This window comes from Vipera ursinii (assembly GCF_947247035.1).
Source record: "Vipera ursinii genome assembly, chromosome: 1".
Taxonomy (NCBI): Eukaryota; Metazoa; Chordata; class Lepidosauria; order Squamata; family Viperidae; genus Vipera; species Vipera ursinii.
Window position 1 is genome coordinate 72511720 of NC_139512.1, and position 22110 is coordinate 72533829.

Below are 22110 nucleotides of genomic sequence, written 5' to 3' on the forward strand. Positions count from 1 at the left end.
GTAAGACTTTTATAATGCCTTGGAATACTGCATCCAGTTTTGGTTGCCACAATATAAAAAAGATGTTGAGACTCTAGAAAGAGTGCAGAGAAGAACAACAATTAGCAGACTGGAGGCTAAAACATATAAAGAACGGTTGCAGGAATTGGGTTGCAGGAATGTCTAGTTTAATGAAAAGAAGGACTAGGGGTGATATGATAGCAGTGTTCCAATATCTAAGGGGTTGCCACAAAGAAGAGGGAGGCAACATATTCTCAAAACCAGCTAAAGGCAGGACAAGAAGCAATTAATGGAAACTAATCTAGGAGAGGAGCAACCTAGAACTAAGGAGAAATTTCCTGACAGTTAAAACTATTAGTCAACGGAATGACTCGACTCCAGAAGTCGTGGGTGCTCCAACACTGGACATTTTCAAGAAGAGATTGGACAACCATTTGTCTGAAATGGTATAGAGTTTCCTGCTTCAGCAGTGGGTTGGACTAGAAGACCTCCAAGGTCCCTTCCAACTCTTGTTATTTTGTGTTTTTTTCTTCTTCCCATCCCTAGTCATATTTGTAAAAGAAGCAAATTTAACTGAAAAGAATCTCTGTGCAGTAGGGCATTTCCTTTTATATATATTTTTATAGAAGCCTTGTTTTATAAGTTACCTGCACGCAGCAAAAGCTTATGCTCATCTTTAACTAAACTTTTTAGCCCTGGCCTGTGGTAAATGTATGAACTGTGGCTCTTTCATTTCCCAGAAATCTGTATGTGGGAAATAACACCCTTTAAAGAGAATTTCAAAGATTGTATCAATTAAGCACATTTCTGGCACTTCCTTAATGGCATATTTCCCCTGGAGTCAAAAGCTGTTTTAAAATCTGAGATCATTTGTTTAATATAAAAGCAAAGGTTATAGAACAACAATTTCAAGTTTCATCAGCCAATCCCCTGTAGCTCTGAAGTTAGAAAAGTATAAATTTGATGTCCTATGAATAAGATAAGTTAATAATTCTGTTCCTGTTAAAATGTTATCACATTTCACCGACAATTTTCTCTTATTGCTCTATATTTTTTTAACAGCAAGTCATTCCCTTTTCATTGAATTTCAACTTTATTTTCTGTTTTTGCCATTTGCTATACTTGCCTACCAACATCTGGAATAGATTTTGTCAGCTGGGTTTAAAGGAAGAACTGTAAACAATTCAGTAATTTAAAAAATTAAATTTATTTATAGCAAAAGCCAAAATCGTGTTTTAAATGGTTGAAGTTTCAGCATAGCAGGTCTCCAAGAATTTGTAATACATGGTCTATGTTGCTGTTTTTTCACGAATTCCCTGAGTGGGATTATGTAATTCTCCATCTTTAGAAGATCCTTTAGTGGAGCACGTCCTGCTCAATGAAGCAATTTTATTCTATCAATATGTAACACAGTTTCTGGGTCCATTTACATACACACTGACATACATTTATAAGAAGAGGGAGGCAATATATTTTGGAAAATTCAGTGTGTCTAATAATTACAGGAAAAGGCTTAACATCAGAATTCAGGGATGAGATTTCCAACTTTGCTTTCAAATAAATATGAATTCAGGAACATGTGGTATATTCTTTTATCATTTAATCCTAATAATCATATACTAATCAGATTACTAGGCAGTTGAATAGATTCCTAACTTTGTTTCTATATTTAGTACGAAACCAATTCTAATAATAAGGCAATATGGCCCACACTACTGAATCTTAATTCAGGTAGAATGGCAGGAAAAATGGTCATCAGGCACTGTAATTAAGAGAAAATTGGGGGGGGGGGAGAACACATCTGTCATCAGAAAAGCTCAGACTTCTTTCACATGGCCTTTTTTCTATTTCCCCAACTTCCACAAAGCATGTTGAGGTTGACTTGCAATAGTCTTCATTCCTGTTGACTTCAGAAGGCTACGAACACATATGGAACACTACAAGCCTCCCAATCAGGCAACTGGAGAATGAAAAAAACTGGCAGTTACACTCAAACTTTGAGTTATGGCAGCAGTTGATTAACAAAATCCCCCTGATCTTCCCATATACAGAATGGGAAAGGAATACATTTATATCATATACATACCCTTATTTTTTCTCTGTACATGTGATTGCAAAATATCTCAGTAATGTGAAGGAAAATTTATGTGTCCTGCACATAAATTCCCATTGAAATCTGTGATGATGATATGAAATGCATATTTTGCAGCTAGATTTCCCCCCCCCAAGTGTCAGGAAGGGACACAAGCAGACACATTAGGCATAATTGCTCATATTAGGTATAATTGTTCATTAAGCCAAACTACTGCTGGCTTCTATTATCAGTTGAAGATCAAGGAGCACTCCCAGATTGCACGCCTGTTCTTTTGAGAGAAGTACAACTCCACCCAAGCAGTTTGAATTTCAGTTTCTAAGCCCATTTCCTATTCTCCTATAGCTCTTCCAATTTGGCTAGAATTAATTCCAGTTTTTCCTCATTATTGAAGAGACAACAATTGTTCCCTTGGAACTGGACAGTAAATACTAACAAAGATCAGCACCATGATGATAGCATTAAATAGCCAAAGAGAGCAAAGACTGAGAAAACATGTGATGACTTTAATCTTTCCACATATCCTGTCCAGCTCTATAATCCACTAAAAAGGCAAGTAGTTGCCCCAAATAATTCATATAAACTGCCCCAATTCCGAAGTTCAAATCAATATGCATCTTTTTGTATTGGCTCTTCCCTTCAAAACCTTGAGTGAAAAGCAACACAGTGAAATCAAAGTGGTTGCTGCTCCTACTGCAATGAAGTAATTCAAGTGGATCTTCATTTAGCTTTACTCTTCATTTGATATGACCATCCCAAGAGTATCTCCATTTGGAATTCTCTAAGGTAAGAAAACCAAGATCATGGCATCTGGCCCTCTCAATTCCTGGCAAATAGATGGGGAAGAAATGGAGGTAGTGACAGATTTTATTTTCCTGGGCTCCAAGATCACTGCAGATGGAGACTGTAGCCAAGAAATTAAAAGACGCTTGCTCCTCGGGAGGAAAGCCATGACAAATCTAGACAGCACACTAAAAATCAGAGACATCACCCTGTCAACAAAAGTGCGTATAGTCAAGGCTATGGTCTTCCCCGTTGCAATGTATGGCAGTGAAAGTTGGACCATAAGAAAGGCCGAGCGCCAAAGAATTGAGGCCTTTGAGCTATGGTGCTGGAGAAGACTCCTGCAAGTCCCTTGGACTGCAAGGCGATCAAACCAATCAGTCCTAGAGGAGATCAATCCTGACTGCTCTTTAGAAGGCCAGATCCTGAAGCTAAAACTCAAATACTTTGGCCACCTAATGAGAAGGAAGGACTCACTGGAGAAGAGCCTAATGCTGGGAAAGATTGAGGGCAAGAGAAGAAAGGGATGACAAGAGAATGAGGTGGCTGGATGGAGTCACTGAAGCAGTAGACGAGAACCTAAAGGGACTCCAGAAGATGGTAGAGGACAGGAAGGCCTGGAGGAACATTGTCCATAGGGTCACGATGGGTCGGACTTCGCAGCTAACAACAACAATAACAATGTACTATTCATTTCACTGTTCTCAGCTTGGTAATAAAACAATGGACTGATAAAGCTTTGCAAGATTTCCTGCTCGGGAAATCAACTGAATCCATTCGTGCTTGTGATAGATTATTTTAATGATTATTCCACACCTGCAAAAACTAAGGTACAATCTGCTCATGATAGAAAGTTACATGGATTTCCTTAAACTTCAGCTCACCAGCTCCCTAGAAATCAAATCCAAATTAAGCTTTTTCTCCATACATGGGACCATGTACTGGTTAAAACTTGTCCATGATCATCATGGAGGATTCTGAAATGCTCCTCCTTGGATAACATAGGCATCGATCTTTCAAAAGGCAAGAAGTTTGTAGTAATCCAACATGACTCTGAGATCACCCAGGAAGACAGACTACACTGGTCTACAAGGGGAAAGCCTTGGAAATGAAAGTAGCTTAATTTTACAGAATTGGGTCACTAAAAAATGAAAATTAAGTTCTGAGTATTAACTTTCCCCATTTTCCAAGATCAAAATTGGATCAAAATAATTCAAAATTACAAGGGCAGCAGACTGAATGATATGCTGACTTTTCACATATAGGTAATCCTCGATTCACAAGTTTGTTTAGTGACCATTCAAAATTACAACAGCACTGGAAAAAATGACTGATGACCCTTTTTCACACTTACGAACATTGCAGCATCCCTACAGTCACGTGATCAAAATTCTTCTTCTTCATCATCATCATCATGTTGGAAGGGACCTTGGAGGTCATCTAGTCCAACCCCCTGCTCAGGCAGGAAACCCTATACCATTTCGGACAAATGGCTGTCCAGTCTCTTCTTAAAAACTTCCAGTGTTGGAACATTCACAGCTTCTGGAGGCAGGTTGTTCCACTGGTTAATTGTTCTAAATGTCAGGAAGTTTCTCCTTAGTTCTAGGTTGCTTCTCTCCTTGATTAGTTTCCATCCATTGCTTCTTGTTCTGCCTTTGGGCACTTTGGAGAATAGCTTGAATCCCTCCTCTTTGTGGCAGACCCTGAAATATTGGAACACTGCTTTCATGTCCCCCCTCGTCCTTCTCTTCATTAAACTAGACATACCCAATTCCAGCAGCCGTTCCTTATATGTTTTAGTCTCCAGTCCCCTAATCATATTTGTTGCTCTTCTCTGTACTCTTTCTAGAAGCTTAGCAATTGACTCATATTTATGACGGTTGCAGTATCTCAAGGTCATGTAATTGTCTTTTGAGACCTTCTGACATGCAAAGTCAAGGGGAAAGCTAGAATTCACTTAACAATCGTGTTGCTACCTTACCAACTGCAGTGATTCACTTAACTGTGGCAACTGTTGTCATAAAATGGGACAAAATTCACTTAACTGTCTCGCTTAACAACATAAATTTTGGGCTATATTGTGGTTGTAAGTTGAGGACTACCTCAACTTACTGCCACAGTACTGCCACAGCTACTGAAATGCAGAAAAGGTTCTCAAAATTGATATACTTTGAGCATCTGCTGGTGAGATGGTCTCCCCACAGACCACTCTGTCCTCTGATTTTAGTGTGCTATTATATCATTTCCCTTTACTGTTCCAGTTCTAGGAAAAAGAACTGGAAGAAATCAACATAAATTCACCTGCCTCACCACCCTTCCCCTGCCCCACCACCCTACACCAGGCCTTTGTGACACAAGCCAGAGCAGTACCTTCATCCTGGATTAAATACTGGTTAACAGATGTTGTGACATTCTGAAGAGCAGAAATTTAGCTGGAAAGGCTACCATCACAGTACAATCACTTAAGTCCAAAACGAAAAAAGGCTAGCCATTGTCATCCAGGATGCATTTCCACACCTTATCTGCCAAGCTATTCTTTATGCTTGTTTCTCCCCAATTTTCCTGATGTATCTCTTAAAATCAGGTCCCAACCATCTATCTTCATTCCTTTACACTCCAATCTCCTCTTATACTCATATAAACAGAAAAAATAAATGAGATATCCTTGCATCCAACTGCTTTTTAATGACCAATCTTACCGCCAACATCCTCCTCACTTCACAATATGTTCCTTAAGGCCCAGGATGCACACAATGGCTCTCTCTCTCTCCCCCCTCAGGCCAAATGATGGTCTTTTTCTTACCCTCCACTCATTGGCAGGGAGCATTAATGGTTAAGGTTGACTCAGCCTTCCATCCTTCCGAGGTAGGTAAAATGAGGACCCAGATTGTTGGGGGCAATAAGCTGACTTTGTAATAATGCCGCTTGGGGGGGCCCAAAAGCCCTAATAAGCAGGCATATACATAGAATGAAGGCTATTGCTAAGCACATTGGTTTGTGCTTAAATTGTAAGCCGCCCTGAGGCTGTGGAGAAGGGTGGGATATAAATGGGATTAAAATAAAAAAATAAAAAAAATATTATTTAATCTATGGTAATCAATAGCACAAGAAATGAATAATATATATTTGAAAAGGACTAGCTTGATCCTCTCCCTCTCCTAATGAGAGAAATAGTTGACATTTTAATGTATTTGAACAACAATAGTAACTAATCATGAGCCATAATATAAGACAGATTTTTTTAAGGAGGTGGAAAAATAAAATGACAATTAAACAAGCATCTGGCAAACACATAGAGCAGTCAGACATAGTAAATCCTGCCCCTCAAGGTTTAATTGAATACTTAAGTTTCCTTGCAACTCTCTAATTGTTTACAATTAAAGAAAAATAAAAACCAAACCATTTCCTCCATTTTTAATAAAGATTTCCCGATGCATAGAAATTGCACATTAGCCTCTATAACATATGTTAAGAATGGATATTATGTTTTCTATTTCTAACATGTCTCAACTTGTATATAGTATAAAAACAAATGCATAATAAATAAGATTGTTTCCAGAACTGTATTTATGTTCTGTGTTTTGATTTGATAGGTAACAGTAAGTGATAAAAGTAGACTAACAACTGAAATATTGTTGGCAAATTAATTAATATTCCAATTCCTAGGATGTGGTCAGTATACTATTTTTAATACATTAAGCGTAAATACCAAGCACAATGACACCAGGGGAATTAAATGCTAGTGTGGGGTACATGAGGATGAGAAAAAGTAGATTCAGAAAACTGAAAGGAGTAGGAAAAGGAAATGAAGTCCAAGTAGTTATATATTATTGTTTCAAAAGAAAAAAATGTTGGAAAATGGAGATTAGAGTAGGCACTGCTTATCCTCTGGTAGTCAGGTAAGCATTTATCCATGTGTACAGAGCTGCCTTGGAGGAAGTATGTAATCAGTTGAGGCCACTCAGACACAATTCACTTCTAGTCATTTCTTTCAACAGCCCCTCCTTCCGCAATCTTTTTTTCTAATTCCTGGCAGCTTTATTTGGAATAAAATGGATCTTTTAGCTAAGATGTCAGTGTGATGCCAATAAATAAACAAAGCATAGATTACACATGTGCAGACAGCCAGCATGTCTGAATTTCTCTGTAACAAGAGAGATGCAATGTTTATTTATACATAATCTCTTGCCCTTTCACAGGTTCCTATGGTGACTTAGAAGAAGTTAGAATTCACAGCCTTCATTTAAGATATGAATACCGAATTTCAAGTTTACTTCTCTTTTCCCCCCCCCGAAAAAATGCTGTCATCTGACCCATTTTCAAATAGTTATGAGCTAGACAACATACTGTATTTCAGCCACTGAAATATTTCAGCCATTAAAATTACTCTTCGCTAAGTTCCAGTATAGAGGCTATGCAATACGTGCAAGTTACAAACATGTTGAATCTTTTTCAGTGCTAGAGCATACCTGAGTGCATAACTGAAATATCACTTTCACAGAGACCCGACTTACCAGAGAATAATTCCACTAACATCTTAAACATAATCCCTTTCCCCCCAGGTTGTTTATTTTTTAAAGGAATTATTTTAGGTATGCACGGTAAAACATTTTGAAACACTTTTATTATTTACCAGTTATCAAGTAGCACTGTTCTGAGGTCAGCACTATTTTTCCATGTCCCAATATGCCATGGAACTTTGGGAGCTCACCACAGCTTAAGTCAGTCAACCCTGGAAGTTAATTGGCTCAGCTTTCCATGCTTCCTCTGGAACATCAGGGCCTGGTGACTTCTTATTGGTGGCAACTCTCATCTAATCCTGCGCCCTGGTTCTGGGATTCTCCTACAGAATTTAAAGTGTGTGATACCACTGTCTCTCCTAAAACCAACCCACATAGTTTTTCTCTCTGTTCCCTCAATACAAAATACTTAAGTGAGGGGAATACCAAGATAGATATTGGTAGGCAAGATGAAATCTGATGCTCTTAGAAATTGGGGTCTGTTAGTTGAAATAAACTGAATAACTGATTCCAGGTATTTTATTACCAATTCAACATATTTAATTGCAGGAAGCTAATTCTTATGGATGTACAACTGCTAAGTTACTTAATCATTTATGATTTGTTTAACACTTTCTAGTAAAGCTAAATACTTAACAAATCATGAATCACTTTATTAAGAATATATAGACAAACTCATGAAGAGCTTGTACAAACAAGTCTATAATAGATCTTAAAAGTTTGCAGCTGTAACAATGAAGGGAAGAACCCACCATGTATAAAATGTTATTCCCTCAAGTGTTTTTCGGTTTCTAACATGCTGGAACATCTTATACTTGAGACGCTTTCCTTAAACAACTCCACAGAACCAAAAACGTCTGAGAGTTCTTTGTACATGTCATTTTCACAAGAATTAGTAAAAGTTACTATAGCTCAGGGATATACAATTCAAGCCACCCTAAGGCCACTTTCACATTTTTAACTCACTTCTTTAACCAGAGAAAAACACTTTTCTTTCAACAGTAATAATTTGTCCTGTATTTAAACCATTCCTTGTTGACTCCTCCCCACTCCTCAGTCTACAGTACCGTATATAGCTGCTTTCTTTCAATCTTCCACTTTCTTTATGAATGTTACCCATATCTTTTTCTGTCTGCTTCCCAAATAGATGTCTCTGTGTTCCCATCAATTAACTATTATTATTTTATTTAGCGTACGATGAGAACATGACAAAAGAGAAGCAATCTCTTACTTCTTATATAATCCACATGAATTATATACAAAACGTCTACAGGGGTACAGCAGTGGCCTCATAATTGGATGTCCAATTCAATAGTCATCTGCACCCATAGCATTCCTTAAGCTACACGTGCTTCCTGGGTGGTGCTAAATGAGTGACAATGACCAGATGCAGCCATCCTGCCCTCTTGGGCCACACACTCATGACAAACAGAAGTGTATAAAATCAAATAACTATGTATATATAATATATAAGTATTTATAGGTAGTTTTTTATCAATGTCTTCTAATGAGGAATACAGGTAAGTAATTGATGAATAAGTTAATCACATTATTTTGTTACTTTTTGATCTAGGATATGTTAGGCTTCTATTACATCAGAATGAGAAAATTATGTCTTTCAGCTATTTGTCTGTGAAATAATTGTTTATCCCTGTTGCACAAAGAACTTCTTGCATCCCCTAAGGTAACAGACCTAGAAACAAAGCTTATTCCGTAAATTGTATGAATTTATGTTACTCCAGGTCTAAGAAGCTATGCTAGAAAATCAAAACTATATAGTGTTTTGTAAATAAAATAAATAATAAAAGAAAGGGAAGGAACATATGGTTAAATGAAACATTTTGCCCAAAGTTCATAATTGTGATATCCTTATCAGATGCAAGGTTAAGGTTTCTTTAAATCTCAGTCTGCATTACACCTGTACTTTGCCACATTGCAAGAGAATACAACAAATTCTGTTTTTTCTTCAGTGACTGATAATTACTATCAATACATCACCAACTCATACTAAATTGGCAAAAATACCTTTTAACTGTAATGCACCAGTTGAATGAGTGTTTTGTATTATTTATTTCAAAACAAACCATCAGCACAATCATGAATTAATTTTTTTTAGCCTATCCAACCTGTAGATTTAAGATAAATTAAACTACCGGTCTTAAATAAACTTTAGAAATGTTTTTTTTAAAAAAAAAAGTTCTAGCTTCATTTTATGTTGATAACTACATTGGGGTTGTTTCTTAAACATGAGTGGTTGAGGAGATGTATATCAGAGTTATATTTCAACTGTAATAAAAAGGATTGCTTACCTTCAGACAGGGACAAGTCATCAACTGGAGACAGGAGGTCTGCCTGTACAGCAAGGCCATCACTTAGCCATGTGGTAATCTGATTCGTCAAGATTACCTGCAAACAGACATGGAGGAGGAAAAAGTATTAGAATTACACGGTAGGCACAATAGCTACCTCAGACATACACAGAAAATGTAGCCAACCCTCAACGTCCACCATAATGTTCACCATTTCAACTCCTTTCTCAAACACTTGGATCAAGTATAGAAGCACCTCAATAAAATGTTGAAGAGAGCAGATCCTTTCAAAACTCAGCTCGAGATTATTAAATAACTTCACATTATACCTCATTTCTTTGGCAGGAAAGAGGAAGGAATGTCTCTGTTCAAAGGGAAAAGTGATAGAGAGATAGAAAGCAAAGAGGAGCCAGAATGAAATGTGATAAATGCTACAAGGTCTCAAGGTAGTGTGTCTGTATAAAGATCACTAAAATAATTCTTTTCTAAGTCAACACCAAGAGCCAGATGGATATCCAAGCTGGTACAGTGTGAATAAATGATATAATAAAAGATGAAAAAGACAAAGGTTACAAATAAATTGGAGCATCTCATCATTACAATTGTATGCTAAGATGGTAAGATACTGTACATCCAGTTATCCCAGAGGATTCATATAACAATATAATGACAGAGTGCATATTCTGAATGCAGGAAGCACGAAGTCAAATCCAAGTATTGTCAGACCCCTATCTGGAAACTTGGAAAGCTGTTGCCAGTCAATGTTCCTGTCAGAACATAAGATTCCAGGACTGTCTTCTTACAGAAATCAACTTGATAGCCATGCAATGGCTAGATCAGACATGTCAAACACAAGGCCCGGGGCCAGATCCGGCCCGCGAAGTGGTTTCATGTGGCCCGCGAAGCCATCCTGGAAACAGTGAGGGAACGGCCCCCACTGCCTTGGCCCTGGCCCAGAGACCCTCCTTCTGCCAGAGACCCTCAGATCTGTCCCACTCCTGCCCAGGCCCCCATAGGCACCCTTGATGCGAACTATGTAGAGTTGGCCATGCCCACCCAGTAGGCCATACGCACTCTAGCCACGCCCACCCAGTAGGCCACACCCACCCGGCTCCCTGAGGGCAACTGCAATGCTGATGCGGCCCTCAATGAAATTGAGTTTGATACCCCTGGGCTAGATGAAGGATATTAGCACAACACTACCTTTCCTCCTTGTATAACTCAGAAACTGGCAATAGTTTTCCAAAGCAGCATTATCATAACTTTGGCTACATCTGTGTAGTTTCATATCATCCTTGCAGAATAAAGAATTAGACAAAAGATAAAATAATAATCTCAGTTTAAATACCATTCATCTTCATCATCAAGCACTGGGGACAGAAATCTGAAATTCAATCTAGAATCAAAACTCTGTTTTCCTAGGGTTCTTGGGAGCCTTATAAGCACCAGTGAAGAAGCTTCAAGATATTAACGACTCAGGCTTAGACTGTGTGCCTGTTTCATAAAGACACGTTTATTCCCTTCATCTTTGACTACTACCACAAATAAAAATGCATTAAATTTGGCCCCTTGATTCAAGCTAGGCAGACTATATGTTTTACAAAGTTATGGGGGTCAGGCAGTGTTAACCAGATTATTTCCTTTCAACGTGCATGAAGAGTTCATTGTCATTGTCAGTCTAATAGTGACAATTAAGTCTTTGCCTCCCATAAAGTTTGGCAGATTTCCTTCCTTCCTTCCTTCCTTCCTTCCTTCCTTCCTTCCTTCCTTCCTTCCTTCCTGTTGGGCAAATGATGGACATCCAAAAGGTAATAAACACAATTTAGGGGCCACTTGTCATCTATAAGTAAATTCTATCCTGCTACCATCATTACTAGAAGAGATTTGAAAGACTACAAGAGGCAAAGAAACAACAAATCCAGAATACATATTTCAACACCACAGTAGTAAATTCAACACAATATTGATGGCTACACATAACAATATTTGCTAAAGTAGTTCAGTATTAGTATAGATTTATATTAAAGCAAGCACCAATACTAATCCAATACCAGTTCCAAATGAACAGAAATATAAAAACTAAACAGTAAGAGTTGTGAAGAAAAAGAATAGGAAACATTTTAGATTAATATACAGAATGTGCAGCCACATTATGACATGGTCTAAAGTTTTTATTGCCAGATGTCTGACACTAACTACATTATTCACAAATGTCAAGAGATCCCATGTGTGATGTGGTCATTTCAAATCTGTTCCAATGTAAACTAAATTCTGTACCATTGTATGCTTGTTCATGTCACATCACTTTTATATATTTCTTTTTTACACTAAATTTCTGTAATTCATAGTCCATTTCATTAAACAAGTCCTATTCTGCTAGTTTCCAGTTACAAAAAAAATACCTCATTACAACTGGAGACTTGAAAAGGTTTAATATGAATATATGTATCTCTATGTATGGATGTATATGTGTATACACACACACACACATGCACACATGTTTTGTTGTTGTATTTATTCTCCCTTCCATTTCCTTTTTGCTTTCTTTCCTCTTCTCCAGTTGGGCTACACACATTGTTTCAGCCCACAGAGTTGCTACAAGGACAAAATAAGTAATTTCACCTACATTGCCTTAAGATCCTTGTAAAAGAATAGTATATACCAGAGGTCAGCAACCTCCGGCTCTGGAGCCACATGTGGCTCTTTCATCCCTCTGCTGCGGCTCCGTCACTCAAAATATGCATCACAACTTGCCAACACGAGGTTTATTGTGCTTTTTGACCCCAGGTAGGCCAACCATGGATAAATCCAAGTAAAGAAAAGTTTCAGAAGAATGTTGACGACCCTGATATACACAGATTGGCACAACCAATAAATTGCATAAAAGATAAATAAGAAAAAACCAACAAACATATAGAGCTAAATAATTATAATTTAATATAGAAATTACTCACTTACTAAACAATTACATTTCCAAATAGCTTTAGCTTTTTCCAAATTATTAAACCAAAGCTGGGAAACTAGAGAATAGCCTGTGTTCAATCATTGCATTTTCCCAAGTATCTCTGATCAATCCAAATCTGAAGTTCTTTGTCTTCCCAAATTCTCAAAATATTAATTGTAATTCTTTGTGCTCTCTTTATCTTTACATCAATTCAGAATCACAATACAGGTTGTTTTTGACTTATTATCACAACTGGGACCAGAACATTCATCATTAAGAGGTGCAGTCATTAAATGAGGCATCACATCCTTGCTTCTTATTTTACTACCTTTTTTTGCCATGGTCGTCAAGGGAATCACTGTGTATGCTAAGATACGTGATAGACTCTGCTTGTCAGAAGATGGCCAGGAAGGTTGCTAATTGCAATTGTGTGATCTCGGGATGCTTCAACCATTTACGCAGGACATAAGGAGGCTGCCAAGTGCCAAAATCTCAATCGGATGACCGCAGGGGTACATGTGATGGTTGTAACTTTGAGAATAAGTCATATAAGTCATTTCTTGCAACACTGCTGTAACTTCAAACCATCCTAACAAAATGGACAAAAGTTGAGGACTATCTATTTACAGGGTTTTTTTCTGCCACACACCTTCACTTTTCATTACAAAATTACTGTATATTTAGGTGGGAGATCTGAAACATTTTCCTTTCTACCAGAAAAAGAAGAAATATAACATTTCTCAGTGACTTTATGCTTTCATTCCCGCTTCATTTTCACTGTTTCCTTGAATGCCCTCTGGGTAGAAATCCTTACTGTGAACAGAAACAACAGCAACAACAAATCCAAACATTTTACTTAGGCCTCACATTTTCATGCAGCAGCTTTTATACACAAATGAAAATTGCCCAAACACATAAAGAAGTAGGTATCTATCTTGTCAATGCTTCTTGAAACAGTTTTGGCACCTTATCACTGAAGGTCCTGGACAGCACAGTGGGAAAGAGGGCCTACATTTACCTGCATCTGGTTCACAGCATAATCTGGCTATGATAATTCCTACTTTTTTATCCCTGGATTTAAATTACTAGAATAAACTCCATGTTGAGGATGGTTCAGAAATTCCAGATACAGTATATAACACCACTACTTAGTTACTGAACAGCATACAAGGCAGAATATTGTGTATTTTAAACATCAGTTAGTATCCAAACACTTTACTCGCTTCAATATTTGATTTTGATTTATAAAGCTTACCTATAAGCTTAAATACTTTGTAAAAATAAAATCTGCTAGAGGGGAATTGACTAATGTCTTACAATACATATAATATTCAATGAATAATATTTGAAATGTATTTACTTGAGCTGTTACATATCTTCCTTAGTATGAAAGGCTCTGTATTTAAAGAAACTGTCTGGGCAATAGTCTCAAAATTGCAATTTTATCAATTGCTTAACATACTTCTCTTCTTACAGTTTTATTTTTTCATGGAGAATGTCTGTTGGTGATCTAGGACTGCATGGTATTTGATTTCATTTGGATATTTTCAATTTCATAAACCAACCTGACATTTCTTAATGATTATGCAGCCACCTTAAGAAACAAAACACCAAAATGCAGTATAATATAAGAAGCCTTATGTACCACTTTTTATCCATAATCTTTCTATTCAAGCTGCCTTCTTAGAGGATATACCAGATTATACCAGCTCAGACGAATTTTCTCTATGGAAGAGTTGAAAAGGAAGCTGGCACACCAGAGACATATCATTTTGACTGTGATTACTGAAGACACAGATTTTTTATCATATGTAGTTTGTTTTAAGGGTGTTCTCAGATTTCCTGTTCTATCCTGTGCAGAAACAAATAATAATAATATCGTAACAGAAATATTGGGAGGGAGGATTGAAAATTATGAAAATTGGTAATTTAATAGTGGCATTGCCTTTAATGTCCATCTTTGTGTAATCCTGTACCCCTTTGGTTTCTCATAGATAACTGCTCCAGAAACAAAGTTAAATCTGCTTCTATATGGATGAATAAGAAAGTTATTTCTATGGTGCTTTTTTCTCAAATACATCTCCTGCCCTCCCCAGGACCACACTGAAACTACTAAATCTGACTCTGTCATCCCTGCAAATCTGGTTAAGTAAATAAATCATCCTCTGTAAACTTGTGGTCTCAGCCTCCTTGTTGGTTTATTGCAAAATTAAAGGAAACATAGTACAGAACCATCAATCAGTAACCAGGAAAGGTACAAAGGCTTTGGAATCCACCAAAAGGGAGGGGAGAACCTCACATGAAATGACTGTTTATTATGAGAACAGAGTAAAATTCCCAATTTCACATGCAACATCATTTAGAAAAAAAATATGTATTAAAGACTTCCTATTGGGAATAGAAAAGGGAAAAGCTAGAAGAGAACTCTAAGAACAATGAAAAAGCTTTCTCCATTGGTATTATGTTTTTTAAAACTATTTTTAGTGCATGTAACAACAAAATCAACCAAAGTACCAGTCACTTTCATAGGGCTGGGACAGTAAGTCAGCATATTGCAGAGGAAAAAGGAATATATATATTTAAATCTTTAGGACTGTAATTTCATCTCCAAAACCTGAGACACATGCTTCTTGTGCCCAGAAACGTGATTTTGATTTGTGAATTACTGAAAAGTTACTCAAAAAAAAATACTTCAAGTTTCAACTTTATCAAAAAAGAGTGACGAGTATCATGAAATGAATTTATCAAGCCATCCTAACCAATAAACAGAATGGCAACATAAAGCAGGACTAACATGATGAGTTGAGGTGATGGTCACTGTTCACTCCCTCGCTTTGCAAAAGCAATGGTATTCAAACTTGCACCTACTGCTGAAGCAGGCAGTATTACAGACAACCAATGGTGGGATTCAGCCGGTTCGCACCGGTTCAGCAGAACCAGTAGTTAAATGTTGTAGAGTTAGGACAACCGGCTGAACCCATGCTGCTTCTGGAAGTCCATTCTAGGCCTCGGAGGCCTGGAGGAGGCCTCCTGGGCCTAGAATGGCCCACAGGAGGTGCATGTATGTCACTTCCGGAAGTCCATTCTAGGCCTTGGAGGCCCAGGCCTGCATCCACACAGAAAATCAGTTGTTTAGGTATTTGAATCCCACCACTGCAGACAACACATAAGTATGACTAGACATTGGACTAGTGCAGGGGTAGGCAACCTTGGCTCTTTTATGACTCGTGGACTTCAACTCCCAGAATTCCTGAGCCAGCCGGCTCAGGAATTCTGGGAGTTGAAGTCCACAAGTCATAAAAGAGCCAAGGTTGCCTACCCCTGGACTAGTGGCTCCCTTAAACACTGTTGGTAAAAGCTGTTTGGTGGTTATTAACAGCTTGCAAAACATGGGTGAACAATTGCCCACTATTCAGCCAGGCTCGCTATGAAATCACTATCATAGTGATATTTCAAAAGAATTAATGGTAAATTTCAAAAGAAATTCAAAAGAATTAATGGTCTTCTTAAAACTGTGAAAAACAAGAAGATGAAGTTTGAGAAGTTACTATGGTAAACCAATAGATTTCAGGAGGAAAGAAACAGCTTTAAGCATATAATGACAACATTAAAAGCTCTTCCATACCTGAACTGACAGTGTTCCCTGCAAAATTCCCCACAGAAGGTAAACCTCTGGGTGAATGAATCTAAAGCAGGAGGATGAGTATGGTATATCAAGTTTTTATTACATCTTTTCATTTAGTATTAAACTAATGGCACTCCAAAATGTCTTTAATTCAAAGCAACTCATTCCCCAAGCTGCCATTCATCTATATTTCTGGCTAGTAAACTCCAAATGACTAAGTTGTGATAACATTGCAGAACATGACAAACTATTAATATCAACATTTACCAGCTGTAACTTGTTTTTTTTCTATATGATGATACCATTCAATAAAGAATATTTGTAGCTCAGGGTTGAGATAAGAGGTCCTTGGTGCTCTCGGACCTTGGTTGTTTTATGGAGACATTTCATTACCCAAACCAGGTAACATCATCAGTGCTCATGATGATGATGATGATAAGCACTGATAATGTTTCCTAGTTTGGGTAATGAAGCATCTGCAAGAAAACAACCTAATTCAGACAGCACTAAGGACCCCTCATGATACCATTCATAGACTGAAAGCTGATGATATTGACTTTCAAACCTCTTGAAGAAAGCCTTTTTAATATAGATAGACGCAAAATGGGGTCACAATGGGGCCACACACATATAGTTTACCCAGTGCTTTTTTTTAAAAAAAAAGTGCCGGAACTCAGAGGTGCTGTCACTGGGAGCGATGTGTCTTGCTATGGCATCGCCGCCCGTCCTTTGCACCCCCGCCCCTGCAGCTCAGAGCCACATGCCGCAGGGATTCCCCTCCCCACAGCCACCATGGGGATTCCCCTCCCCGCAGTTGCCACACCGCGGCCTCTGCTAACCCCCCACCCGGAGTTGCTCCAAACCCCGACCCAGAGCTGTGTTCCTCGTGGCAGTGGTCTCCGGTGCCAAGCTGCCTCTTTCCAACCACATCCAGAAAAATTTGTAATAAACATTGGAATTCTCAAGGCCATGTTTGGTATTTCCCAGCAATCTGTTACTGGAAGGAAAAAGCAATCCCTGCTGCGTTACTTATCCCAGAGAAGCATTTGCATGTAAGCAGGTATCCTTAGGGTGCCATAGTTATGGATGAGAAATATTGGTTGCAAAGTTGGCATTTCTGGATGTAATACAGATATTTTGGACTTATTTTTGTTTCTTTGCATGTCTGATATTTTTAAAAAGGCATATGCTACTGGCTACACTTATGCACATATATAACATCTTTTGCTAGGATACATGACCACTGCTTGTCCAGAATGTGAAAAGTGAAAGATTGTGACTAAACAAAATTTTAATGTACAGATAATACTACCAGAAATTATTTTAGCTTTTTTAATAAATGTTGTTATTGATGTTAAGCTCACCATGGAAAATATCATATATTGTTATGTATATACTAGGTTAATTATTTAAAGACTGAAGTGCAACATAACTAGATTCTAAATAATCTATTTTTCAAAACACACAACAGTCCAAACAGTAAAAGTAAAGTCCAAATTAAGAATATTTCATTCTTAAGAATTGTTTAATTTAAAGTGGTTTAGATGTAATAGATGGTTATAGATTCAAAATAGTTTTCAAGAGTGTACAAAAGATACTATCTTTTTCTAGCATCAGCTAAATTAGACATATTACATTGAGAAAAATGTTTCTCATTTCTTTCCTGTTACCTTTATTGATTTCATTGCAGAGATGTTAACATAGGAAATAGATTATTTTGTTATCTAATTTTACCTTCCAAAAGACAGAAGCAGATGAAAAATGTGAGGTTCTTTCCTATTGATTTTTTTGAATTAGCTGTTTTAGATTCTAAAAGTTTAGTTCCTAAAGAAGTAACATTGTAAATATTTTTAATGTCCTCCTCTAGTGCAGGGTAGGCAACCTTGGCTCTTTTATGAGTCAAGGACTTCAACTCCCAGAATTCCTGAGCCAGCATGGCTCAGCTTGGAAACCTCTCTTTCCCCTCAGCGTGGCTGGCTCAGGATTTCTGGGAGCTGAAGTCCACGAGTCATAAAAAAGAGCCAAGATTGCCTACTCCTAAAGCCAATAGAGGGAGCTTTTTTTTTTTTTTTGCAAAAAAAAAAGGTGCCAGAACATCGTTCTGAGCGTTCTATGAGGAAAAAAAGCCCTGAGTTTACCAAACAAGCACTCAGCTGAGATTCTGGCAAAATCTACTTCACAGCACTATACTTGACAGGAGATAATCTTTCTTACTCTAATGTTACATTTTTGTCACTGAATTTCAGTTTGTAAATTAAGCCTTTAATTAGAAATTAACTTTATAATTCACTTTCCTACCCAACGTTCTTATTTCAGCACATCTTCCGAATATACTCTGGCCTTAGAATTTTTGCCTACAATAAAACTGTGCTTGACATTTCATAGGTTGGATATCATCTTTGCTGCAACTTGCAATTTTGTCTCTGGATCCTTATGACAGCTGACAAAAAATATGGGCAATCTATAGCAGTACAGTCAATATTTAAATCAGAAGAAAAGGCCCAGGGTTTTAGTTGAAAACAATGAAGCATCAGTGCAGGCTAGCCCTTACGTTTAATTCTGCTTTCTAAAGAAAAAAAATCCAAATTATGCAACTCATTTTTAAAAGCTTTCTGGGAAGAGGAGAGATTGGATATAACTCTATACCAAAGGTTTAAAAATAATCACCAAATAATTAATAGGAGTTCCAGAACAAGGGGGGGAACCCATACAAAACACCATACAAAAATGTGCTGGTCTCAAGCAGTTACATGTCTTCAAGCTGAAACTACCACCACCCAGAAATAGCCTTAGGGTATTGCCTTTCCTCTCTCTAAGCCAGGAGTGCAGCCAACACAAACGTAACCTTCAAAAGCTACCCTCCTGCCCCCAGTGTTGTTCTGCTCCACAAAAAAAGTCTACATGCCTGGAAGGCCTGTTCCATAGCCGAACAGCCCATACACTTGCAGCTTGTACAAACCTGTTTGTAAAGACATGCGCAAGATATTCCCAAAGGGCAGGGTGGATCAGATTGCATTCCCTCTTCCACATCCTGCCAGACACTGGGGCTTAGAGGTTAGTTTCAACATGCTTTTCTTTTCCTCCAGAAAAGTTCTGAATAAAAGCACAGATTTCTGAATGAAGATTTGAAAAATGTGAATATTGTAAGAGTACTACACAGTTGTATTTATTGGCTGATCAATGGGATAATTCTAAATGACACTAATTGTTTGCATTTACTACATGAAGATTGCATCAACCAACTCTTACGGTAGATTCCATAGGAAGCATCTAATTAAATGTAGTTTTGATGTGGGACAATACTATTTTTAAGATTCTGTCTTAATAAGTTCCATTATTTTTACAACAAGGAATTGATCATAATGCTAATAGACTTCAGTGTTCTACAATACTTCATTGCTCCTTCTAATTCCATATTGACTGTTGGAAAACTTATAATTATAAAAATTCAAAGGATTCCAGAAGTCCAACTAAATCATGTGAAAACAATGGATAATCTGATTAATGAAGTACGTATAATCAAGTCGAGGAGCAATATTACACACACCAATCTCTTGGATCCAACTTCTGGAATATTCCCAAAGCTTGCTTCACATTATAACTTTTAATGTGATAAACAATAAAAAAAATATCAAATGCTCAGGAAATAATAATACTGATGCTTAATCAATTTGAATTTAATCAGTTTAAGCCATTAGTTTGTCCTGGTTTAGTTCCCTTCTTTGTCTTGTCCTTTATCACTTGTAGGAATGTAGCCTATATCCCCTCCCCCCCCCATGTGTGCATTCTTATACTGGTGCATATTCTACTGTAGATGGATCTTCTGGAAATAGCTATAACTGATGCATATTTGGTTAGAATATTACCCTTGTGCCACCAACATCATTTGAGCCATGGACAACAACAATCCACTTGTTTTATTTAAAAAGCATATTAGAAAAGCATTGAATATTAGATTTCAGTTTTAATACAGAATACTTAACACTCTTGTTTCCATGGGTTAGCTGCATTTTATCTAACATCTTTGACAATTGAAACACTGGGCACTAAATACTGGCTGCAATCAATAGGCCTCCAAGTCATATATTCCTTTCCAATACTATAGAGATGGGTAAAAAAGCATGAGATTTGCATCAAAAGATCTTTCAAAAAGAGAAGGTTCCATAAACACACCAGCAAATATGCATCTGGATAATCAGGGGTTTTTTTTAATGTTCCCAATACATAGAAAACTCAAGATTTGGGGTTGCATATAGAGGAGACAGAAAAGATGCCAAAAATTAGTTGCTGGATGTCAATTATTTCTGTGTTTTTAATAGACATTAATAACAGAAACGTCCCAGTTTGAAATAATTAAGTAGACGTATACTCCAGAAAGCTAGGCCTAGCTTCTCCAAGAAAAATAAGTATCTTTAATTTGGATTAATGGGATTGATGTTGGCTAGGTTAAGTTAAAGTTTGAGGTATTCTTTTGGCCTACAATCTAGGAAACATACAGTCTTTTGCTGGGAATATGAACTGAATATAGGACTCTGGGTCCTCTTTCTTGTTTTAGAGAGAAAAGAATGAAATAAGAAGCAATGCTAAGAAGACTTCAGTCACAAAGCTCTAATAATTAACCTATTTAAAATAAAATGCAAAAAAAATAAAAATAGAGGGGGGGGAAATAAGCTATTATCATAATTAGCACACTATTTTGATTTTTTACTCTTTAGAAATAAAATGTTATCTCATTTATTTAATATTCATCTCTAATGACTGCCTACTTGCAGTAGGTTGTCATATGAAAACTGAGCAGATTTACACAGACTTGATTTTAGGTATGATGTAACATCATATGTTCATTCACTGAGTCTCCTGAAGAATACATTTAAGGATAAACAAATTAATATTCCACATAAGCAACTTTGGCATTTCTGCTGTGCTGCAAAACACTGTTCCATGCCTCAGAGTGTGATGTTCTCAAAAGATCATCAGAACAAGTATCAACTAGAAATCAGTTCAGCATTTTAGAAATTAACAATACATCCCTTTAGCTATTGGCTTTTACCCAGAATTGTGAAGGAGATCTGATAAATCAAAATTTGATATTTTGCTCACAAGGTTGTTATAACATCTACATCAATTTATCCCATCCAAAGTACACATGCAAATGTGACATCAGTCACTATATTATTTCTATCTGTATTTTCACATGAAATGATACTTTTTTCATCCAGCTAATGGATTATTTACAGAATATTTTACCTTGTCATCAATACAGGAATTGTAAGCCGTTTTAACTATCCCATAAATATCTATGGAAGGTTGTTTTCACCCCTTCATTCTCACACACAAAATATGGCTGATCTCAACCCTAGCAGGGTCAAAGGCTAGTGCATAGAATGGTTAAAGCCTATTTAAAATCCCAGTGATTCCAATCAAGACTACCCGTATTTATCCCGAAAATAAGACACCAGGTCTTATTTTTGGGAGACATCTTTTATATTCACCTCCGGCATCAACAGCCCCACCCAGCTGGCTCACTTCTTCTGCCGCCGAAGGAGCAGCTTCATTCTGCAGCTACATTCCAGCCTGCATTTCACAGTCAGGCCTTTCCAGAAGGCCACTGCAGCCAAGAACCGAGCTATGGATTGAATCCACAGCTCGGTCCTCAGCTGCAGAGGTCTTGCAGAACTGAGCTATGGATTGAATCTATAGCTCGGTTCTCGGCTGCAGTGGCCTTCTGGAAAGGCCTGAGACTGAAAACTAATTAGCTGGGTAGCAGGACTCCATGTTATTGTTTTTCTCACTTGATATTTTCTGAATGGATGTAAAGCATGAATGCAAAGCTTAAA

General features: G+C 37.3%; 1 protein-coding gene across 1 annotated transcript in view; it reads right to left on the reverse strand.

Annotated features, from left to right (window-relative positions):
* RAD51B (RAD51 paralog B) overlaps positions 1-22110 on the reverse strand; it is a 370273-nt gene that overhangs the window by 266038 nt on the left and 82125 nt on the right. The window contains exon 8 of the mRNA XM_083348506.1: positions 9705-9801. Within this exon, the coding sequence (XP_083204632.1) occupies positions 9705-9801 (97 nt within the window). The remainder of the gene's footprint in view (positions 1-9704; positions 9802-22110) is intronic.